Source organism: Anneissia japonica, unplaced genomic scaffold, assembly GCF_011630105.1.
Source record: "Anneissia japonica isolate Jap-2015-1 unplaced genomic scaffold, ASM1163010v1 scaffold573_len2283161_cov171, whole genome shotgun sequence".
In the NCBI taxonomy this organism is placed as follows: domain Eukaryota; kingdom Metazoa; phylum Echinodermata; class Crinoidea; order Comatulida; family Comatulidae; genus Anneissia; species Anneissia japonica.
The window spans coordinates 2056661-2076862 of NW_022719802.1; the positions used below are offsets into that span (position 1 = coordinate 2056661).

The 20202-nt window shown below is 33.6% G+C and overlaps 1 protein-coding gene across 2 annotated transcripts; it reads right to left on the minus strand.

Moving 5' to 3' along the window:
* Positions 1 to 2778: 2778 nt before the first annotated feature.
* LOC117111032 (tetraspanin-33-like) lies at positions 2779 to 19047 on the minus strand. Of its 2 annotated transcripts, none has more exons than XM_033253897.1 (7): positions 18903 to 19047; positions 14857 to 15051; positions 10745 to 10819; positions 10075 to 10176; positions 7871 to 8044; positions 5346 to 5462; positions 2779 to 4189 (listed from the first exon to the last, which is right to left on the minus strand). In XM_033253897.1, the coding sequence occupies exons 1-7, from the start codon at positions 18966 to 18968 to the stop codon at positions 4097 to 4099; spliced, it is 822 nt and encodes a 273-aa protein (XP_033109788.1). In that variant the 5' UTR covers positions 18969 to 19047; the 3' UTR covers positions 2779 to 4096. The 2 variants fall into 2 exon arrangements, with proteins under 2 accessions (XP_033109788.1, XP_033109789.1); XM_033253898.1 differs by lacking the exon at positions 10745 to 10819 and adding an exon at positions 13095 to 13169.
* Positions 19048 to 20202: the final 1155 nt, after the last annotated feature.

A 20202-nucleotide genomic window follows, 5' to 3' on the forward strand; every position in this document is an offset into this window, starting at 1 on the left:
ATATATATATATATATATATAATTATTAAACAGAATGCTATTATCATCATTGTTATTAAATTATAAAAGGCACCAAATACCTATGTAAGGAAGACTAACGGAAACTGTACCATAAAACCTATAGAGTAGAAGCCCCATGGGTTTAACCTCGAGAAGCAGCCCATTTCGAAAAGAAGACCACATTTTGAGTTGAGAGTAGTCTGAGAAAGAGGCCCATCTCAAAAAGACCATGGGCTTTCTTCAATCAAGGTAATAATATGGGCTTCTTTCGAGATAGTAGTTACATTCAGAATGAATGCCAGTGAAGGTTGTTTTTACCCAAATACACTCCATTGCCTTGCATTGTTTCTAAACTATGCACTGCACATTAAGGCCATAACGGTGTTTTGCATTTTAATAGACGGATATTTAAAGTGAACTCATTAGGTAACATCTATGTTCGTTCAGTTCAAAATGCTTGTCGGAAATTCAAACAATCCAAGCTCACCAACGCTAGCTGTGAAGACGCAGTACATAACACGATGTTGAGTAAAAGCCAAAAACGTAATCTATATAAACTTGATTACTTGAATATTATATCACCGTAAATGTAATAAATATATACTAATAGATTTCTAGTGTAAACGTCCAAAGGTTAAGCATTCTTAATTTTATCATGGAGGTATCCATACATACCTCCACTATTTTATTATTATACCGATTGTAGTCACTGTATGCTTTCTATTATTATACCGATTGTAGTCACTGTATGCTTTCTATTATTATACCGATTGTAGTCACTGTATGCTTTCTAATCGTGCTTTTGTCAATAAATCTCTACAAAACAAAAGTTTTTGAAAATCAGTCAAGCAAAGATATGGGAAGGCCATGATAGCGTTTCTTTAATCTATTCTTTCATAGGGTACAAAGAAATAATTTGAATACTTTTAGTTTAATTTGGTGCATAAGCAACCAAACACTAAAGCGCAGGATTGGTCCTAGCATTAAATAGGTACCAAGCGGTACAATCTTTTTTAGTTGTTGAATGTCAGTTGAAATACAATCGACCATTGTGCTAAGCCCACTCTTAGATACTGTTGCTACGTGTAGACGATAAACACGTGCATGTGTGGGGGGCATGTGTTTTTTTGAACAGCTGCGTAGTGCTGACTCTGTTCTGATTGGTCAATTAAGTTTGCATGACAATCCGAAAAGGTGCATTTTTCCATCTAGCACAATTATATTTTATACACTAAGATTTTATACAATAATGTATAACAGTTATATAACCTTGTCAATGATGTCATCCTGACTGTCATGCGATCAAAATGTATCAATCAAATACTAATGGTTCTAAATACACTGCGAGGGTGCTGTTGTAAATTAACAAAATATGATCTTGGAAAAAGTTGTTTAGTAGTAGTTTGCTTCAGTGAATATCAATACAACTGTTCTGCTATCAGCGATAATATCACGATTACATCCATGGTTTAACCAACCATGAGTACACAACACTGAGGGGCATTAGCAAAATAGCAAAATCTAGTTGGGCTTCTAATCCAGAAATATATTAGGTATCCAGTTTAACACAAAAAAGCAGAGACTACACTCTATGCAAAAGGATACCCAAGTAAGTTTAGATAGAGGTAACAGTTCAGGATTAAACAAAAATAATGGGAATGGAGGAGCATAAAAAACATAGCTTCTGATACTACATGCTATCAATGTGCAATTTACATGATAAAAAAATTGAGATCGACACATACATAATTAATTTTTTTTTAAATAACATCTATGATGTCCTGTGACTTTTTACCCAATTCCACAAACTTTATCAGAAAATTAAATAAACATTCAATACAATTTTTAATTCTAGAATGATTCTAGCTCTGCCTTAATGTGTGAAAAAACCATAAAATAATCATTCAAAAAACACATACAGCATATAGAATGTTAATTTATCAATTTCCAATGAGGTACAAACAAATTAGTGTTTACTGATTGCCAGACTTAGCTAAACTTACCAAATATCCCAATCTGTTTGCACTTAATTTTCTTTTGACCAGATACATGATTCAGTTCCCACAGTCCAACAATCTGAGCAGGTTTTTAAACAATAACTGCTACATGATATTCACATATTTGTAAAATAGATATAGAATATATAAATTATTATGAAAGACTTAGGATAAATAACCAAGGTTTGATTGAATAAAGTGATAATTACTGGCTATCACAAAATTATTGAGATAGCAGTATGGTTACTGGGACCTTATTTTGTCTTTCAATTACTGTAAAACTTCTGCTTGAAACACAGTGTCACTATTTGTTTGACTGACTTTAAGGGTTACAATTAAAGTATTACTAATATAACAAAGATACTATAAATACAAGATAGAGCACTCGCATTGTAAAAATGAGGCGGAAATCGTGCCCAACCATGCAACCATTTAACCATGCAAGTTTTCTATACTTTGTGCCCAACGTACAGGGCGCCCTTCTGTTGCTAAGTATATCCAGACGCACACGGCGCCCTTCTTTTTCCACTAATGGAGGAAAACTTTATCACTAGAGTGCGTCCAGCCATACGATTTTGCGCTATTATTGTTGTTTTCTATACTGATCCATAGGCTTAATTGTGTGTTTTATTTGGATAATAGCAACGATTTCTACCTCCGCCAAGGAATTATGTACTGACCGTTGTCACTGTCTGGGTACAACTGTACAAATGTGTACAATTTTTTAATTGAGAATTGACAATAAAAATATGCGACGACTTGGTAACGAAAGTTTGGTTGAAGTTTTTTTAGATCCAGTCGTACGGGGCGCCCCATTGTTTGTATTCCCACCATGCATTTCGGTGGATTTCGGTGGAACACATTTTTTGTGTGGAGAACTCTATCTTGTATTTCTAGTATCTTTGCTAATAATGTTCCGGGTCACTATTATTAAGCATTAAGTATTAAAAACAACACCCAAATTTCATGTTTAAAATTAAAATAAAATTTTCCTCTTTTTATCCAATTTCAAATATTCGAAATTGGAAATCATGGCTGGGCCAAAGGGGATCTGCGGCAGCTGCAGATCACCCCAGTACCGACATGTAACAAATAAATTGTGCCTTATTCATGCCTAACTCTCATGCAAATGTTATTCGAGGAGCAGAGTGATCCGACTCCAATTAAAACCGGACACTGTCTGGGTCTTATTATTGAGTCCATACACGAGTTCATACTCTGTTGAGCTATGTTGGTTGGTATGATGGATCTTAATTATACGATTTTCGTGTATAGTGTTGAAAGGAGTGGTACGAACAGTGCTGCGACGTTAAAACCGAGGTCTTCGGTGCAATAGTTTTAGCCAAACACTTAGTTATTGTGCCAGCAAATTCACAAAAATAATCATTGTACAAGTAAACAAAATCTTGACCTTGTTTTACAAACTCAACAAAATCATAAATAGCAGGCCTTTTCCGTTTTAAAAGCGTTATCACCTGTAAACAATGTTGTCATCATCATCATCTTCAAATAGCATCCGCTACATTAAGGTTATTAAAATTCTGCTAAGGGGAAAGTCCCCTAAAACTTTGTTTGCCAATAGTAACCACACTGAGTTCATCTTGCAAAGATTGGCTACTATTCTGGTCATGGGTCAAAATAGAGTACTGAGTTTTAATGAGAAGTGTTACAGTAGTTTACAATTAACTTTGAAATCAAAATATGATAGTTGATGTAAAAAATGTGCCTAAGACAAGAAAGTCCTCTACAGTATTGGAATATTATAACAGACACCTCTGAGCAGCTAAAAATTAACTATTTGCAACCATCTCATAAAAAGAATTCCATTCACTACAAACCATTTTATGCACACTGACAATAGAAATTGCCTCCTACACTTATATTGAGGTCATGTACTTTATACATAGGCTTACATTATTACCCCACCTTAATACTTGTACCCGTCCACAAATACTGTATCTAATACTCCTAACAATTTCCCCCCTCCCCTTCAAAACTTGCTCTCTTTATTTCCCTGCTTTTATTTTCTTGCATAGTGTTCAAACAATTACAATTCCGGAACATGCAATTCTGTTTTATGTAAAAAAAAAACATCACATTTAACTGAGACGGGCACGTGCTGAGCGATTGTAGCGTTCTTTCTCATTTTCAATCTCCCGACAGAGAACATACGCTAAAACGATTCCGGTTATCTGTATCAAAAGACAATCAAATTGATCAATATTTCAAATTAAACATAAAACAAAGTGATTGAAACCGTTCAAACATTAGGTCATGTAAAGTGAAACATTAAACGTAAAGAAGAGTACTGCAGAAGGAAATGGCCATCACCACAATTGTCTTTGTATGTAAACACTATTCAACACTTATTTCCTCTTAATAAAACAATTCAGGAAATGTTTATGCACACACTTCTTTTTATTTACGTAGGCATCACTTCAATGATTGGAATAATAATGTGGAGAGGTACTTCAGATGAACAGAGGAAAGAAACTATTCACCGTATTAAATTTATGTAAACAATATAAACTGAAAATTATATTTGATGAAAATTTGAACAGTTAATGAGATACAGATATTTAAAAACCGGGGAAAAAGGGGAGTAACCCCTGATCTCTATTATAGTACAGCTATAGTAGCTGGATTGCTCATTGGCTGGTTTTAGTAAGGCCACCAAGGCCATGTTGGAGGGCCTAAGTGACGTATCAGTTTATTTTTTTTCAAATCATCTAACCGCTTGACGTGACTCTTCATGCACTTTAAAAAAGTTATTTGCGTTGTTAGTGATTGTCATCACTATAACAACATGACTTCGCTCGCGCTTACGTTAAATTTAAATTTATTATTGGAAAGTATTGATGATGACATAATTAATGTCGAAATATTGAATCCGGACACGATGGCGTGCATTTCGATACTTCCGAGTATGTTTTATACTATCTTAAGTATTGCAAGAATCGTTAATATTTAACAATAATTTCAACAAGTGCCAAAAAAAACTTGTCTAAACTGGTACATCACTTAGGCCCTTCAACATGGCATCGGTGGCCTCACTTTTTTCTTTACAAGGATTGGCCAATGAGCAATCCAGCTATTATAGTAGAGATCAGTGGGCGTAACCACCCTTTTTTCCAGCTTTTTCCCCCATTTTAAAATATTTAAAAATCTGTATCTCATTAACCATTCCTAAGTGTTTTGTCAAATATGCTTTTTGCGTCTTAGAAAAATCAATTTTTTTTCCTCCAGAGCCTGTCTTTAAGAGTGTCCCTGAATATAAGCTGACCAGTAAGGGCTCATGCTCTACAAATATGCTTTTAATAAAATTATACCATGCAATAAATATCATACCTGAAATGCGGCAACCATTATGACAGTAACGCCCACAATGTAACTCTTTGTTTTGATGTTGTCCAGTAGGGCTTCTACACAACCCACCACATAGATCTTGTCGTTAGCAGTAACTGCCTGTAAGGACAATAAACAACCTTCAATTATCGTATCTTTTGACCGCCAAAGACGGAGATCTCCGTTTTTTCCATTTTCTTTTTTTATATGATAGAGGGGGGTATGCCCGGATTTCTAGAAAATCTCTAAAGAGTTTAAATGGGTCAGGACCATATATGCCTCGCTATTTCAATGTGACCTATTGTCAGTGACCTCATAATTGCATGGCAATACTGAAATGCGATTATCTCAGCTTCATTGTGTGAATGTGCGTAAAGCCCCAAAAGTGAGTGATTTTCATTTTGCTGTTACAGGGTTATAAATTGTGATTTGAATAAAGTGTTTGGTACCAGTGTAAAGGTGAGATGTTTGTCGTTCTTTAGGTGTATAATACATGTCAATTTGATCAAGTACGCACTCTTAGCGAGCTTTGGAAAGATGGTCAAATTCGGTAAAAAGCCTGGCGGTGGCTGACACTATTTTCAAACACAGCTGGTGGTGAAAGTGTCATAACATTCTTGATAATAAGATAACAACAATAATGACAAAAACATTCAGAATTTTCAAATTTGAGGTGAATCAAAGAAAATAAAAATAAAATTTTATATTTGGCCAATTAGCGCACCCGCCACCTCAAAGAAATGGAAATTTCAGATAAAAAAATAAGTTGTTCTTTAATATTTTTACACCATCACTGCCTTGAAATCTCCAAAAATAAGAAGTATATTTCTTCCTAATTATGTAAATTTACATCATTTAACCATCCCATTCATGGGCGTCAATCGGTGGGGGACAGCGGGACACGTTCCCCCCCCCACTTTTCAAAGTTTTTATTATTAGTATTATTATTATTATTTATGAATTATTATTATTATAATTGCTGTTCACTTGTGCTCTGTTCCAAGTGCGGTGCGTTTTTTATTAGACCAAAACCGAGTAAAAACACACTTGTTTGTACATTTTGTAACCACCTCAGTAACCATTCCATCGATTTCATAGGTACAGTTGGGGGGGGGGGCGCCTGGGCTCTACCGCTACATTTTTCAAAATTTCTGTCTAAGAGTGCATTTTCAGCCATCTAGAGGTTCCATAATCATAAATTTTCTTATCTCAGCCCCAACCATGGTGGGGCTGAGATCTGGGGTTTATACTCCATCTGTAAAAGTCCCTCCCTGGGCCCCCTCTATTTCGAATTCTGGGATCTGTCACTGTATTTTGAATATGTAGCGTGGAAATTAAAATGTTAATTGCATTCCTGAAAATCAATTAGATATGACTTATAAAAGGCTATATAGACGCCAGAGATTCCAGGGCTTCGCCTCTGGAGACTCCCAGCCAATGCTTGGGCTTACGGCCCAAGACTTTCTTATTTTGCAATTCAACCCCCCCCCCTCCACTTTCAACCACGAATCGACGCCCTTGATCCCATTACTACACTGTCTACATTTAACAATAACATATTTATTTTCTCCTCTGAATATTTTGGAAAAACCATTTGCTTTTCAGGTGTTTGAATTCTTGTATTTACTGTTTATTGGCTACTTTTTTTCTCTCTTAATGGTAAGTCTTGTTCAGTTACTTTTCCTGCCTTTTCTTCGTGCCTTGTGCCTTTTGGTAGAGTTGAATCCACTAAAAACAGTTTAATTTCTAGACTCCCTAAGTTTTATAATACAATTTCCTCTAAAGACACCTCTATTGATCCTTTTTCTGACAAGTTCTGTTTTTAACAATCAAATTTGTAAGGTTATCCACAATATTTCTCAGGTTTTTTGGCCCTTGGCTTCTTGTTTTTTACTGTTTTATTGCTTTTTTTGTCTGTTTTTTCTTATGATGCTTCTCTTTTTTTATATCCATATTTATACATATATTTTATTGTTAATCCATTCTGTAAGTGGTGGGTTACCCGCTGTTAGGAGTGATTTGAAATAAAATAAAAAAACAAAATTTTTATTTTTTTCGCCTTCCTCTGACGATCTTTAAAAGAAGTTCACGAAATAGAGACATGTTCATTGCTTTTTACATTATCTGGTTTTTCCCGGGCGACCATATAACTCTGTTTGTAATATTTTCCATGTATCTGATTGATGTAATTTTGATTATACTAAACTGCTAAGATCTCCTTTTTTTTATTATAAAATATGAGGCTTCCCCAAACCAGTGTACTGTCGCTTGTTAAACTGAATAATTAGCTTAAGAATGTGGAAGTATTGTATATTTTAGTACAGAGAAGCAGTAATACATTTAATAGTAACTTGGGCAATAAGTAAATCGAATCCAATAAAATGAGCTTTCATTTTAAAGCTTAGGCCTAAAATGTGGAGAATTTTGGCATGGCAAGCCCCATATGTCCAATTTTGTGCTTGATGAGGTATGACGGAGGAAGGTCCTGTGCCGTTACACCCCTGAAATATAAAAAAACATGCACTTACAGCGAGTTCTTGTGTATTGTAACCACACTGTGTGTTAATAATGTCCTCATCAGTCTGGATACAACATGAATATGGAACGCCACACCTCTCACGACTTGGGTTGTCAGGTGTACAGTTGAAGTACTTGTTTTTGGTCCAGTCTTGGTATGATTTCTCTCCTCCACAACATTCAAACTACAGAGTTTAGAGGCATTATACTTCAATCAATCAATTAATTACCATTTATTGTCATTTTTACACTACTTCAGCTCTGTTTACAATGTACAGAGAAACATAAATAGAACAAAAAGCAATGAGAAAACATTAAAAGTAGTGTGATATATTAAAAATAATAATATAATTATTATAATTATATTAATTATAATTATAATTATATTATTATAATAATAATTAAATCATAATTATAGTAGATTGATGATGATAAATTTCAATAAAATCTTGTTATATTTTCAAAAAATAAGTAATCTTCTATATCTTGCATGATGATAATAATGATAATACCTATAATGATAAATAATAAATGCTTATAAAAAATAACAATGACAATTGTAAGTTTCAATATGTTATATTTTTTACAAGTAATCTCGCATCTTGCTTGAAGATAATGATAATAATATATCAAATTTCATTGGTGTAAAGCCAAAAAAAAAAAAAAAGTCATTTGATGATAATAATAATAATAATAATAATTAATAATAATAATAATAAATGATAAATACTAATATTAATAAATATTAAAATAACAATGTTATGGTGATGATGATGATAAAATGATGATATAAATGATAATGTGAGAGTATATATATATAATATGTTATATTTTTTACAAGTAATCTCGCATCTTGCTTGAAGATAATGATAATAATATATCAAATTTCATTGGTGTAAAGCCAAAAAAAAAAAAAAGTCATTTGATGATAATAATAATAATAATAATTAATAATAATAATAATAAATGATAAATACTAATATTAATAAATATTAAAATAACAATGTTATGGTGATGATGATGATAAAAATGATAATGTGAGAGTATATCCTTGCTGGGAATTTTGACCAATTGTGTTAGCAATACATAAACTTAGTCTCATTAAGAGCCTTATGCAGTGGAGTGGTTTTTCGGTGTCAGATGAAAAGGAATTTGTGGTTCTACCTCCATGAGTATATTATAGATGTAAAGGTATTCAACCTGTACATGTCTGGAGTGCCCATCCATCTTTCTTAAGCATTGGGACTAGACTGTGCAATGTTTTGAGGGGATCACCACTCCTCACAATGAGTCTGTTTACCTTCCCAACACATGCCAGTACCCTTCATGGGTAGAGAGAGACAAATGCATTATAAAGTGTCTTGCTTAAGCAAGAGTTTTGAGACCTGACCACAAGGTCGAGAAACTGAGCCACAACTGCTGTGCCAAACGCTTCCACTATATATATCTGATTAATGAGGGTGGAAAAACTAAGTTTACAATGACATTTAAACGAGCAGATGATGATGCATGACAGCCAATACTTGACAGGAAGTGGAGATGGTCATATGCCTACCAAAGACCTGGAAACTGATGTGCTGCATCTTGTTGTATACACAGGTAAATACAAGATCTCTTCTCATCAGTGTCTTGCAGAGCCTGAGAATAACAATCTACAGTATAGGCATGGCCAGATGAGTCAGAAGTAAGGTCTGAAGAAGGAGTCTACTTGTGATATGCCCTAGGAAGTGCTGCAATCACACACACACACACACACACGCTGTATTAATTTACTTTAAAGTAACTTCAGATGATTTACTTTAAGGGGTCTCGCACATGTAGTGCACTACTTCACATACACAAGGAATGTAAGGAAAGCACGTTCAAAATTAGAGACTTCATTCTGGATAGTGCAACCAACGAGTAAGTTAATTTAGAGATGCAACAAGGGACTTATGAAATGCTGAATGCAGTACCTGGATGCCAAAACAATGACATAATCTTATACAGTTAAACTCAAATATTTTCTAAGTCAATCTTATTTTACATGCCAAATTGTTGTTTCCCATTAATAATTAATGATCTGCAAGTCAAATTTTATCGAAGTCAAACAATTTTTCTATGCCATTTTAGATTCGACAAGTGCAACTGTATTCCATATTTCTGTAAATCACAATGCTCACGTTTTCAGGATCACAAACATGTATAGAAACAAACTTTGAAATGTGTAACTCACTGTGCGTTGTGAAAAGTCTATGAAGTTTGTAAGATCCTCGTAGCCAGACTGTCTGTATCTCATTATCGCAGTTTCTACAATATCATTGGCTTCTTGTTCAAACTGCAAAAGAGAAATGGATTTTAATAAGTCTTTCCAAAATGTTTACTATTTTCCATGTTCTTTTCCTTCTTTTTTATTGCCACTTGAAGCTGCTTCCACTTTAATTTACTTTAATGCAACTGAATTTTTCCATATTTTTAGTTTCTTCTTACATGTTGTTTGTAAAAAGTAAGGTAACTTCTTGCACCCAGTGTTTGTCTACCTCAATTGGTATTGGTAGAAAATGTTGCCAACTGGTAAATTTGGTAACTATACTAGGGGTTTTTTTTTAAATGTGTGACAGAAAAAATGAAATTAGGAATCAATGATGTGATGTGTTTAAGTTTGCACCCTATATGTTTTAAAACGCCGATATTACGCCACAATATAGGACCCTTTCAGACAGAAAAGCGTTAGGTTACCGCATTATTGCGGCAACAAAGACGCTGTGTTATTATGCCGGCATGCTTACTGCAATATTGCAGCAGTATCTATCGGGAAGGGACTTTAAGTTACAAGCTTATTAAAAGTGACTTAAAGGTGGACAATAATAATAACATTTTCAAATCTTGCATATCTGTAGCCTTACCTCATCTGAGTAAATAAATACTAATACTCCTGCCATAACTTCCAAAACAAATAGAAGGAGCAAAAGCAAGTAGAACTGCAATTAAAATTAGTAGGAAATATTATTTAAAATTACATGCTATTAATAATCATAAGGATAGAAATAGTTTTTAAAATAAAAAACTTTTCATTAAAACAAAACAGCATAAAAAGGAAGTTAATCAACAATACATTTTCAATCAAAAAATTTGCAGATTTTCTATCTATTGTCTAAAACTATGTTCAAAATTTAAAACAAAAACAAAAACAAAAAAAACAAGCAATTAAATAAATATAATTATGAGAGTGTTAGAGACAATAGGGCAGAAATAATTTATTTTGACATATTCTTTGATTTTAAAGAAGCAAATGCGACAGTCTCCTACTCATTATGCTTCCCTGCCTACCCAACTCTTAAAATACCAGCCAGTCCATCCAAATCCCACCCCAATTTAGCCATTTCTTACTTTTGACTGTGTAAGTCTATGTTAAATGTCAAGTAATAGCAGTAACAAATTACATGGCATAGAATCTAAGCCTATGTTGGTCTGATCTGAATAGTTTATTTATTGGTTATACATATTATTACTTGTTGCAGCATTTCGCTAAAATTAATATTTTTACTGTGCGCAATGTTTGTTTAAGATTTGTGTACGTTTGTATTGGTTTATGAAAGTAGAGTTGGGAAGGAATGCCCTTTGGTGATTGTAGTTTTTAACTGCTTTTGTCTCCCCACAGATCTCTTCTTTCATTTTGTATTTTTTAAATGTTTGTACAGCTTAAACAAATACAATCAAATAATGTGAAGATCAACAGCTGTTAAGAAATAACGATTTTATAAATTTGCAGATGATGGTGTCATATTTGTTTGTGACTTGACCTTTGACATGCACAAGTTGAGACTACAGGAAAGTGCTTCTCCACCTACTAATTATTTTCACCCTACATCCACTCAACCCAACCTTTGAACTTTTTTTTTTAAAGAATCTACACTCCCTTAACAGAGACATCAAAAGGATGCTGTAGGCCTATAGTGAGATTTCATCTGATTGCTAACATCCTGTTGATAAACTGATATTGTAAAGAGCTCATGTTAATTGCTTCTTCCTGATACTCACCGACACAATAATGAAACAATGTTTCAACTTTTATTTTCAACTAATTCAGTTCGATTTGAATATTGATATTCTAAAACTTATTGTATAGGGCTAAACATTTTTAAAAATAATTGTCCATCATAGTTTTATATTCTTGATTTTAACTCTTTGTGTATTTTTTTAACAATCTTATTTATCTTATTTTTTTAAACTCTTATTTTGTAATGACTGTATTTTTATATGCAACTCCATTTTATATACTATATAAACATATACTTTTGTTGCCGTTGGATTTTTTGAGCAAAAATTAAAAATAATTAACTTTTTTCAACGTAAACCTCAGAACAAACACATTAAAATAGGTCAAATGTCCAATAGCAACCTGCATTTGCTATATTTTACCTGTATTTTATGTATATTTAGATGTATTCCTAGCTATTACGTTAAATGTTTTATGAACAAATGAAGTAAAATAAATTAAGTGAGCAGAAGATGATGAAATTTTCCTTGAATCAACTGCTAACTAGGCGAAAGTAACCTATATTTGTGTTAGAGTTAGCCGAAAGTACCAAAAGTAACTGAAGGTAGCGCTACAAGCCTTCTCTATATAACTTATCATTCTATTCCCCAGTTTTTCGTCAAACAACTTTTTTCTGTCTTAGAAAAATCAGTTCTACAACATATCAAAAATTATTTTTCCTCCGGAGTCTGACTTTAAGCCTTATGTATTACAATATGCCGGCAATGGATTCTTGCGTATGGCCTTACTCGTCCATTCTCTGACAAATGTGCCGAAGACAAGTCAAACCAGTCACTCCTCGTAAATCGTGTTTCTGAGATGGCAAAAACATGTTTGAATGTTAAAATTTTCAAAAAACTATTTCATTACACGAAACTTTATATATCTGTACATCATGCTACTAGTATATTGTTTTCCTCATTTTCTTATGTAATGTTGTTTTTCCTCATTTTTTTTTTAATGATTTGGTGACTGTCTCTGCCTGAGAAATGTCCAAAATCGTAAACCTCTTGAATTCTCTTAAATATTACAGTAGATATGCTACCGAGAGTCAAGCCATTGTTTGATGCTTAGCTCTCCATCCCACACTGATCTAGGCTGGCCTCTATTATCATCATCATCATTATTTAATTGGCATGCATTTACATGATGCGACAATGCTTGTAGCAATTATGGCGTGCAGAATTTACATTACATGCTCTTTTCAGAATCCCTACCTTTCCTTTAAGGGCAAAAGCCATTATTCCACCAATCAACTCTACTAAGAAAAGTATTGCTATGGAAATGTAGAACTATGCACAAAAAAAAAAAATAAACAAATAAATGACACCATTTATTTAGTGACAAAACCATTGACATTTACTATAACAATGAGAATTAATAGAAAAAAAATGCCCCCAGTGGGAGCATGTGTGTACTGCTTGAACTGTTAATTTTGGGTACTTTTTTGGGTTAATTTCTATCTTTAGCATATGATGCAATGGTATCCCATAATTCCTCTCTCTGAACTTTGAACACTCAAACCGGATTAACTTTCACAGCTTACAAGTGAGATGATAACTAAGCTAATACCCCATTCAGACTAGCATCGCATTGCAATCGGTTGTAGCAATTGCGACACCCAATCGCAAAGTAAATCGTGTGTGAAAGCTCACCAATAGTAGTCGATATGTAATCGATATCGCAATTGTTACCCATTGCGATTGGGTGCTACAATCTTTATTACTCCTGATTACCACGGAATCTGATCGCAAAGAATCACAACGAATTCCACAGGCACTCTTTGGCTGAGGTCAGTCAACATAGGCCTAGCCACCGGAGGCCTGGCCCTGGAATGTAAAGTTTGGGTTGGTCTAAATGCGTTCGTTGATTGCGATCGGGAGTAATCAGTTTTGGATTACCCCCGATTACATCGCAACCAATCGCAACAGAGTGTAGTCTGAATAGGGTCTTATATCCTTGTAAACTAAAGTGTTAACAGTTCACGTGGGGGCAGTAGACACAAAAACTGTAAACTACAATAACTGCATGGTGACAGATATTTGAATGTTTTATATTATTTGAGTTCAGGATTATTTATTTTCTTATTTATATCCCAATGGAAAAACAATAATCCAGTCAAATATAATTTCTTCCTTATTTTTTTCAATTCTGCAACATATTTTACCATCTTTTCAAATATAGGCCTATTTATAATAATAAGCCTATAAAAAAAAATTGTCTTTTAATTTTATTGCATGTACTTTAATTTAATGTATTTTTACTGGTTAGTGGTTTAGGAACAATTCACTTACTGTAGGTGTCGGGATTATAGCTCATCATTCTCTCTTGAAACGTTTCAATGTATCTGTCTGACATTATTGTTAAAGTATTGAATACATAATAAATGCATACTGTAGGATCTATTTGTTGCTTTTACTGTAGCTTTCACTGTTAACAAGAGCTTCATTCAGTTTACTGAATGACTGTCATTATGATGTTTTTGAAGCTAGGGTATGTACAGTAAGGGAGGTAAGAGCAGGTATTAGCTATTGAAAAGGCAACTCAAATTACTATACACATTATGTGCAGTTTTCATAGTGTTAATATACAGGATGAATACACTAACTCTAATGCAGTAATATTATTTAACAATTTTTAATGTAAAGCATTTAATGACATAAAGAATTCAATTAATTGACTGCAGATCAGTTGTAAAAATGAATACTGTATTAAGACAATATGCAAAACAGTGGTAAAAGGATATGCTAAGATTGTATTGCGTATACTTTAGGTAGTCCTTGCCGAGTTTTAACTTTGCCCAAAGAAATCCTAACTCCCCAATGTAACTGCCTACCTCCAAATTATGCACTATCTATTATTATATTTTTATTTTAAATTTAATGCTAAAAATTAACTTATGGACATTGTATTGTATAGTCAGATGGTAAGTGTGTAAAACGAGACGTTCATGACTCTTTGACAGGAGCTAATACTTACAATGGTGAGAAGCACACAATTCTCCCGGATCGCACCAATGCAACCTGAGAAACCAAGAATAAAAGCGACCACTCCGACAACAATAAGAACAATAGCAGGATCTGTGAAGAAATCCACGTGAGAGTTGATGCTTGTTTCGCTCTCTCGTTCTACAAGTGCCCAAATACCAATGGCCAGTAAAGCAATGCCGAATATCTGGAAAAAAAATGTACCATGTCTTCACTAAATAAATTGTAAACTAGTAAAAATAACACAAAATTACATAACAAGATGGTTAGTTATTTCTCAGCTCCATTGTCGGATGGAATAAAATCATAAAGGCATAAAAACGAGGAGAAATTCACCGGATACAAGAGTGGAACTCTTTACAAACTACATTCTATAAAACTGTTCTGTATCCAGTGAAAAAAGAAATAGCTAACACTTACTGAGTGATACTAATGGTCCGGTATCCAATTAGGCATTAAAAAAACCAATCAAGCGTGAGAGTATAACAATGCCAAGCAGAACTGTTCCTTTTCCGCCACTGAAAACTCACAATTATTATTAAAACACATAAATTACTGTAGCTACCATTAGTCCCTACTCATAAGACAAAAAGAAAGAGAATGACACTTCTAACTTCTAACCTACTAATTGTTTCGCTTTATATTACTACATATACTGTAATTCTTAAAAGGAGATATTTTCGAGTCAAGGAAAATTCCTGTACTGTCTGTCACAGAATTTGAACCTAGGACATTGGGCCCAGTTTTATAATAACACCAAGCTATTGTTTGTAAGCTGTTTTGTTTAGTTTTAAAGGAGTGATTGATTTTTAAAGTATTACGGCATATTTTATTTATTGTATTGTCTTTGTGGATTCGTTGAACAGTTTAAGTCTGTGGATTGTATAGTTTTATTGTGAACGCACCGCATAGAATCTGCCACTAATAAAGTATTTATTATTATAATATTAAGTAATCCAATATTATTAAAACTGGATGCTTTCTCTACAGAAAAATAACTTGTGATGCATACTCTAAGAATTGGATTTATTCAGTGTAAACACCAAGGATAGTCTAGAAGACGACTTATTTTCAGTGGGGTCCTTTTGGTGCTGATTGGGCAGTACACCGGGAGACAATACCCTACTCTTTTCCAAAGAGTATACAGTACAGTACTTTGTTCTTTAATGTGCACATGGGCTCCCGGGGGGCTCACTCTTAATTATTTCTATACGGGTAGGTGCCGCATTTACAGGGGTATTTTTCAGGACTTGGTAGCACAAGTGTGGGAAATACCAGGTAAAATTGGTAGCCCTGCCCCTTCCTGTATCATCAAAGCAGTATAATTTTTCACACGATTTTAGCGAAGTTTTTTGCTAAAAACTCCATGTCATACCTACAGTAGAGATCGCGAACGGGCATAATTGCGGTCGCCATCGGGAACCAGAACAATTTTAATTTGTTAGGTTACATGGTCGCAATACTGTAGTAGTTCAACCGATACTGAATTTTGGTAAATGGTAGTTCAAGTACCTAATAATTTTCAGTAGAATAGGTAGCGCAAGTGTCTCATGTCTTGGATTGGCTGCTGCACACCCCCGTAAGGTTGGTATGCAAGTGAACCCCCCCCGGGCATGGGCCATAAATGCACACAGGACCAAAGGCTTACATCTCATCCGAAAGACTGCACTATTGTAACTAGCTGAAACCAGGAGAGGTAGCGTTGGGAATTGAACCGTTGAGCTAGAGATCTCCATGGTTTAGCGCACACACAGTGGCTCCCACCAGATTAGCCGACAGAGCTACAGACTGCTCTCAAAAACTAACTCTGTAGGTATTACTACTATTATAGGTTTCTAGCCCAAGTATCCCATTATCAGCTACATTTATTTATGGAAGTATATATTATGCCGACGCCGGAAAATATGCCAAAATATGTATTTCTCTGATTGGCTATTGTAAAGTATGACGTCATCAAATTTTTGGTAGCAATTTGTATGTTTTGCAGATCGTCTATAGGTGTTTGTTCATAATAATGCACTGCATGTTTTTCGGGATATGACCGGTTGAGCCGCCGACAAGTTGAGCCGCCGGTAATTTCTATGGAACGCCAAGCGCGTCTCTCAGTGAATGTAGTCGGCTTGCCGATGTCATCAGTGAATGAACCCCCCGATACCAGCTACATATTCATCCCACAGTCTTGTCAGTCGTTGATTTGCTCGTATTGCCGTTCGTGATGTATAATTGTGTAATTGAAAATTAGAATTTCAATATATTTATGTACTACATTTTTATAAAAATATATGAAGTTGTATAATTGCAAAATCATATTAAAAATATAATTTTATGTACATTTTTATACAAATAAATGAAGTTGTATAATTGCAAAATCGTATTAAAAATGTGTTTATTCACGTTTGGCTTGCGGCGTATTTCAATTAACTTATTCGTTATTTGTACTATTTTGTTAAATTATTTAATTAAATTATTTATTATATATAAGTTTAACAAATAGTACAAAAATAAAAATACTGTATATAAATTATAAAACCATAGTAAATACTGTATAATAAAATAGGCCTAACACATTTAAATTTATTGTTTATTATTCATGCAAAATCGTATTAAAAATGTAATAACTTGATTATTTTTTACGTTTGGTTTGCGGCGTATTTCAATTAACTTATTCGTTATTTGTACTATTTTGTTAAATTATTTAATTAAATTATATTTATTATATACCATTATATATAATAAATGATAAGAATGTATGGAGTTTTTTTTTACTATCTGGCAAGCCGACTAAATTAGACAGATGACTCTAAACAATAAATTTAAATGTGTTAGGCCTATATTAATATATACTATTTACTATGGTTTTGTAATTTATATACTTTTTATTTTTGTACTATTTGTTAAATTTATATATAATAAATGATAAGTATGTGTAGAGTTTTTTTTTTACTATCTGGCAAGCTGACGGAGCAAATACTCACAAAATTTAAATTAAAACGATAGAAAGAACAAGTAAATAAATTGAAATACATCCCAAAAATATTTAATAAATCAGTGCAAAAACCGAGTATTTTAAATAAATTTAAATAATTGAGTAAATAAACTGAAATACATCCCAAACAACAGTACAGTACCAAGAACGAATAAGTTAATTGAAATACGCCGCAATTAACGCACTACATTCACTGAGAGACGCGCTTGGCGTTCCATAGAAATGACCGGCGGCTCAACTTGTCGGCGGCTCAACCGGTCATAATCCATGTTTTTCTTAGTCAGAGAGATCATCTTATACTAAAACACTATTGTATTTATTAATACCATGATAGCCTTGTTCCCTTTGTATTGTATTGAATAAAAATTTATATAAGACACCAGTGATTTGCTGGTTTGTTGTATTTTTAGACAGTTACCTAGTATTATTATTTGAATAACATTTCAAAGTAGGCCTACACTTTAAAAAATAAATATATAAAGTAGGCCTACTGAACAAATATAAAACAAAATTAAATAGATGAAAAAAGGAATGCAAATATAGAGGGGCAATTAATCTCTGATAAGAGCAGCAAAGTAAATTATTAGTTACATTTTATATTGTTTTAATCAATTATTTTCTCTTTATTGGCTTTCTACTTTTTATTTTCCCTTTAATAATAATATTAATAATAGTAGTAAAATACTCATCAGTTTTTTTCTTTTTTTTTAAAAACTTTTTGTGTCCTTTATTAATTCTCTAGGTTTAATTTGTCAATGTTAAAGATCTACTTATTTTTTTTATATTCTGAGTGATGCGGGGTATACCTGGCTTTGTCTTACAATACAATGCTAGGCCTGGTAGGCCTACTAGGCTAGACCACCGCCGCTCAGGTGTACTATGGCTTATCGTATAAAACACCCCTCCCTAGCCTAATCCCAGCCTGAGCCTAGCTAGCTTCTTAGGCTAATGCCATCAAGCGATGAGTCATTCTGAAAAGCCATGAAGGTTATGTTATCTGATATCGAACATCTACAAACAACAGCGAACAGCGATAAAATATTGTAGCTTACCCAAAACAAGAAATTAAAGACAAATAAAAGGTATTTAACAACAGGTCTGGTATCTTGATTGGCCATGATGACGTCGAAATAGTCGGACTTCGATCAAAACACAACAGCGACGATGACAGATGACAAGAAGACAACTCCACCCTTATAGAATTATGGGACGCCACCAGTGCCTTTAGTACAGCTGTCCAGTAAAATACAGGTACTGTAACAGTGGCTAATACTGTATTAAAATTGCATTATCAGTTTTACCAACCGTCAATATCGATATAGGCCTACTTTTCTTTTATTTTTGCCATTCTCATCAAGACCAGAAAAATGTTTCAACCGATTATTGAGGCCTATTTGAGTGGACCCTTGCAGGATCAAATCTGAAGTAGGCCTACAAGGCCCACTTAAAACTACACAAATATACTATCTAATAAAATAATAAAATATATTTTAAATAAGCATTATATTAAGAAACAACTTTTTCAAGCATAGACAAAAAATAGGCTCCCAGCGGGAGCGTGTTTCTACCGCCTTATGCAGGAGTTTTTGTTTTTTTTAATTTTATCTTATGTTCTTCAATATCCAGATGTGTGTATTATTGTAGTGTATCTGGATTTTTCATGAAAATTTTCTTTCATAATATTCTGTATAGGCCTACTACTATATTATACTAATAACATTTTGTCAAGAATGTTATTAATTTGCCTAGTAAGCTTATCAACAAACTGTTTAAATGATGGAATCCTTTTCTAAACAATTTTATAGGAGCATCTGGGGATTCATTTTCTCGTTCACTCTTTAGACCTTATTACATAAGCGTTCTTTTAGAGACCAATTTGTACACCATGATCTATTTAAAAACAAACAGGCACCACTCCTTTTGTTTTACCGGATTCTACCGTTCAATCTCCTCGTATTCAATCAAAGTTCTCAATACTAACTGCTTTATATGGAATTTTTTCGTTCGGGCGTGTTTCAGACAGGCAAATTACATTCGCTTCACGGTGTTCATATTTCGCTTCACTGTATTCATACAAAATACCAAGTGCATTCTCGTAATTCCACCATTTTGTTTTGGAGTGACCTAACATTCGATATAACAATGCTTGGTACTGGTATAATTTGTATTTCATTTTTCTTGATTTAACCCTCTTTCCACCACGTCTGAGTTTAATTTAATTGGGAAGGTTTCTCATATCAATTTGTTTAGGCTGTTTTGACCACGTAACAATACAATGTTAATACTGCGCGCGTGTACGAAAGGCAAAAATGAACAGATTGAGCGAAATGTTTGGACGATTTCATTATCCGA